Genomic DNA, 5,009 nt, shown 5'->3' with positions numbered 1-5,009 from the left:
TATTGAGAAAATTGACATGTTAAAAATGATATGTTCTGACTACAAAATTAAAAATCCAAAATATTAAAATGTTTTTTTGTCAGCTAAAAATCCAAATATTAAAATGTTTCAAACTTCACATTCGTAATATAAATCTAGCTAGACTAAATTGTTTAAAATAAGATCAAACCGAACTGATATACAATAAAAAAAATTGGAATTTGTTGGTCTGGAAAAAGAAAAAGAACTGGAACCGTAATAAATAAAATCAAACCAAACCAAATAAAATCTGTTCTTTGGTTAATATATCCGGCGGGTTATGACTGGTTTCTCTGCTACCATCCGCAAACGCAACTTTTGCGGTTGGTAGCGGTTGTTAGTGTTTTGCAATAATCGCTCAAACCGCTCCAAACCGTTTCAAACCGTTTCAAACCGCTTTAAACCTCATAAATTCAAAAATGGTTCCAGCTGGCGTTTGCGGTTGCGGGAGGATAATTTTTTTTTTAAACAATATATATACAAAGAAAAATATTCAATAAAAATTTTAAATTGGAACTATAAAAATACGAAAATATATCTATTATATTTAAATTAATATTATAAAATTTTAAAATATTTTTTTCTATAATTTAAAAAAAATTAAAACTATAAATTTCTAATTATATTTTTTATATTTATTATACTATTATGATTTTTGATATTTTTATAATTATATAAAATGTAAATATTGTTAATTTATTATTTAACCGCAGCTGCTTTTGGTAGTATCCAGTCATAAATATCTCGCAAACGCACCAATTTCTAACCGCATAACCAGTCATACAATTCTCTTAAATCCGCTAGAAACCGCAATCATCTGCATCCGCAAACTCCCGCAACTATTCGCATCCGTAAACTCTCGCAACCGCAAACTCTCGCAACCGCAACTGCAACCGCTGCGTTTGAACAGTCTGACCCTTAACTAGGGTGATTGAACTTCTGACCAGCTAATGTGGCGTCTTTATTAGGATTAGACTGACAGATAAAGGAATTAAAGCTCATCTAACACTTTCGCAACCAACTTGGAAAAAAAAAAAAATTTAAAATCGAATCCCAATAATGTCTCTACAAAGCGCCTTCGACCATCCTTTATAGCGTAGAAAACAGTTGGAGTGATTAGAACTTTTATGTCCACTTGAAAGTAGTTAGATTTTATCGGATCCCTTGTTTGTGTCTCTGAATCTATTCGCTTTATTAGGTCCATTTGATATCGATTGCATTCTCTTTATTAGGTAACTGGTAAGAGAGAATATATCTAATAACTCTCGATCTAATTTCACCTCATTGCCTTCTCAATATTCCAAATTGACTGTAATTGGATTGCATTTGAGTTGTAAGGATTTAACCTCCTTTTAGAATCTGAGTATCATAAGATTCCAACTTTTTCGGAAAACTAAAATCCTATTTTCTGACAGGAACTGTTAGATGTTCTGTCTACACCAAACTTAGTCAAACTTGTTTCAGGTCAACAACGTGTTAATCTGAAATACTATCATTATTATTATTATTATTATTTAACAGAAAGATTTGATATTGAATGATTCTGAGAAAACTTGGTTGATCTTCTGTTTATCAGAGATGGCGGATGCGGCTAAAGATTTAGCTTCAGGGACTGTTGGAGGAGCAGCTCAGATAATCGTAGGTCATCCATTTGACACAATCAAGGTCAAACTCCAGAGCCAACCGGCTCCAACACCTGGTCGACCACCACGGTACGCCGGTGCCTTCGATGCGGTTAGACAGACCGTTGCTGCTGAAGGACCTAAAGGTTTATACAAAGGTATGGGAGCTCCGCTTGCAACCGTTGCTGCCTTAAATGCAGTTTTGTTCACCGTGAGAGGTCAAATGGAAGGGCTGCTAAGGTCCGATCTTGGAGTTCCATTGACCATTAGTCAACAGTTTGTGTGCGGCTCAGGCGCTGGTTTTGCTGTCTCGTTCCTTGCTTGTCCTACAGAGCTGGTCAAATGCAGGTCAGGTTCTTTTGCAAATCATCCTGGTTTAGATGTTTCTTTGTGTGTGTATTCATTCTTGTTTTGGCTATCAGGTTGCAAGCACATGGTGCACTAGCCTGCGCCTCTACCACAAGCTCAGTCGTTGCAGCCGTGAAATACGGTGGACCAATGGACGTAGCCCGTCATGTGCTACGATCAGAAGGCGGAGCACGAGGGTTATTCAAAGGTTTATTCCCAACATTTGCCCGAGAAATCCCCGGAAACGCAACAATGTTTGCCACCTACGAAGCGTTCAAGCGCTTCTTAGCCGGTGGTTCTGACACTTCAAGCTTAGGACAAGGATCATTGATCATGGCTGGTGGAGTTGCTGGTGCATCCTTTTGGGGAATTGTTTACCCGGCCGATGTTGTGAAGAGTGTTCTTCAAGTAGATGATTATAAGAACCCTAAGTACAGGGGTTCAATGGATGCTTTTAGGAAAATTTTGAAAGCTGAAGGAGTTAAAGGTTTGTATAAAGGGTTTGGTCCTGCCATGGGTAGGAGTGTTTTTGCTAATGCTGCTTGCTTCTTGGCATATGAGAAGACAAGGTCAAGCTTGGGGTAAATCAGTTTGGTTTGGTTTTAACTTTTGGTTCGATTTGTTGAATGTTCCCATTTATTAATCTTCTAAATTTTTAGCAAATTTTTTGGATGATTCTACTAATTTTTCGGCAAAAATACTGTGTATTTCTTTACACAATTTTATGTAACACTATATATTTACTTGATTTTATATGATTCAGCTTATAAATTGTTATTTCTGAAAAGAATTTGTTTTCCATCTATGGTCTGGCCAAAAATAGATGCAGGCTCATTGTTTATATGTTGTGGAGGCTAACTAACTAGCGTATGACTAGTACTTGCATAGTTGAGTGTCAACAAGAAAAAAGGAAGGAACTTATAACCGCTTTATCCTTTTTTCTTATTTACATTGCATTTCCACTATAAAAAAAAATGGATATCTTTTTTGAGAAGAACTTACAAAGTCTAATGGAGACGATGGAGCAACAAAGACATTCACTCTCTTCAGTGCCTATGCTCTCTAGGCTTGATCACTTAGATTTCGTTGTAAATTTTTCTTTCCCATCAACAATGATGATGAAAACGTGTTTTTTTTTGTTATATTGATTCTAGCTGTGTTTTTCATATTGATTAATGTAGACAAATAATCTAGAAAGACAACAAAACCTTGCCAAATGGAAAGGCGAAAGCTCATCTATTACACGCGGATTAATTGATAGGGGCATGATGGTGAGAGAAGCTCATTTTAAAGGATCGTTACTTGACAGAATCGCTACTCTAGAGACCAGGCTTTTCCAGGTATGATTTCAGTATAAGTTTTAAACAATGGTTACGTTCAAATGAGTCTAATGTTTTAATGGTTTCTGTATATTGTCTTTAATGGTTTTTGTATGATATGTAAACGATTTGTTTGGAGTTGGAATCTAGTAATGCATCTTCTACTTCAATTGGGGAGTCCGGTGAAACATCAAGCCAGAGGATTAAGAGAGATTTGACAAAGACATTACCCATTTTCAATAGCAACATTAATCCTTTTCATACTCCCTTGCAACATCCACAAGACCCTAGGGTACATATCTTTTATTTATTTATATTTATATATATAAGACGGTTGAGTTTTTCATTAACATATTTACAAAAAAACAATCATATATACATATGATATTGCATGTCGTCACTCTAATAATTTTTTCGAACAGATTGTTTAAATCTTTATAAGAATTTAGCAGATTGGATATGTCACTTTTCTGTCTAGCCATGAATTGTTTAAATTGTATATATTCCTCATAATTGTTACGTCTTTTCTCTATTGTGGATTGATATCAATTAAAATCTCTGTTTATTTGCTAACTGTGACTAAACATGTTATAATAATATGTAGGAGACTGAAACGAAGATTAAAAAAGAGACAGAGAAGGAGATAAATATTGAGAAATCATTACTGGAGAATAAGAAGAAGAACTTTGCTAATGAAACTTGCAAGCCAAAGAAGAAGACAAAATCTCCTAAGAAATGGTCTCGATGTAACTTATTGGGTTGCTAAACCACGCGGTCGGATGGTCAAGGTGTTCTGTGGATCTTCAAGGGATCCGAATTCGAATCCGCACCACACTAGATTTCTACAGCGTGTGGCTATCGAAGCTTTTACATTCTCTCTCCGAAGAATGGTTTACCATTTTTTTATTGGGTTGCTAATCTATTTTCTTGGGACGGCATTATTTCATATTTCATTTGAACCTAAGTTCTCCTTCTCAGCAAGTCTTTGATATTTTATCCACCAAAATTAGGACTAATCATTTTTGCTTGATATAATAATCAAATATGATGTGAGTATGTGACAAAATCTTTTTTACCAAATATGATTCTATAAAATAAATCGAGTGTGTGGCTTTCTATAGTGCAGTTTTTACTACTAATTTGACAGTAGGAATTACAATCCTGTTTTATATATACTGATAAGACTATATATATTCTCTGTTTATAATAACTCTAACAATATAAGCTACTATTGTACTATAAAATGATTAGAGAACTGTTTATTATATTACCTTTTAGTAGGCCTGAGACTTATTATCCGAGATCCGGATTCGATCCGAGATCCGTTCCGGATCCGCTCTGAAAATAGGATATCCGGGGTGTCCGGATCCGAATCCGGATAGTAAAATCTTGGATCCGTGCAAACCGAATCCGGATCCGGATATCTTAATTTTTATGTCCGGATCCGTATTTTTAAAATACATTAAATTTTTAAATTTTATTAATATTTATATTTGATATATTAATATTTATACATGAATTAATCTTATAATATTATATTTTAGTTTTTACAATATTATAAACATATATAAATATATTTATAAATATTTAATTTATGTATTATATTAAAAAAAATAGTATTTTTTGTTAAAAAAATTATTTTTAATTATTTTGACGGATCCGGATCCGGATACCCGCGGATAGTAAAATATCGAGACGGATA

At 34.2% G+C, this 5,009-nt stretch overlaps 2 protein-coding genes across 6 annotated transcripts; both read left to right on the top strand.

Moving 5' to 3' along the window:
* Positions 1-995: 995 nt before the first annotated feature.
* LOC106301493 (mitochondrial carnitine/acylcarnitine carrier-like protein) lies at positions 996-2,651 on the top strand. Of its 5 annotated transcripts, none has more exons than XM_013737906.1 (4): positions 1,084-1,250; positions 1,434-1,482; positions 1,595-1,988; positions 2,063-2,651. In XM_013737906.1, exons 3-4 carry the CDS (start codon positions 1,597-1,599, stop codon positions 2,571-2,573), a joined length of 903 nt encoding a protein of 300 aa, XP_013593360.1. In that variant the 5' UTR covers positions 1,084-1,250; positions 1,434-1,482; positions 1,595-1,596; the 3' UTR covers positions 2,574-2,651. The 5 variants fall into 5 exon arrangements, with proteins under 5 accessions (XP_013593356.1, XP_013593361.1, XP_013593360.1 ...); XM_013737905.1 differs by having other exon boundaries at positions 1,084-1,257; XM_013737903.1 differs by having other exon boundaries at positions 1,084-1,351.
* A 4-nt stretch (positions 2,652-2,655) lies between these two features.
* On the top strand, positions 2,656-4,280 carry LOC106301494. The gene is made up of 4 exons (XM_013737908.1): positions 2,656-3,076; positions 3,170-3,328; positions 3,447-3,599; positions 3,912-4,280. The coding sequence occupies exons 1-4, from the start codon at positions 2,963-2,965 to the stop codon at positions 4,071-4,073; spliced, it is 588 nt and encodes a 195-aa protein (XP_013593362.1). The 5' UTR covers positions 2,656-2,962; the 3' UTR covers positions 4,074-4,280.
* The last annotated feature ends 729 nt before the right edge of the window (positions 4,281-5,009 follow it).

This window comes from Brassica oleracea, chromosome C7 (assembly GCF_000695525.1).
Source record: "Brassica oleracea var. oleracea cultivar TO1000 chromosome C7, BOL, whole genome shotgun sequence".
NCBI classification, from domain to species: Eukaryota; Viridiplantae; Streptophyta; class Magnoliopsida; order Brassicales; family Brassicaceae; genus Brassica; species Brassica oleracea.
Note: the sequence above shows the minus strand (reverse complement) of the source record. Positions and strands in the feature narration are given on the sequence as shown.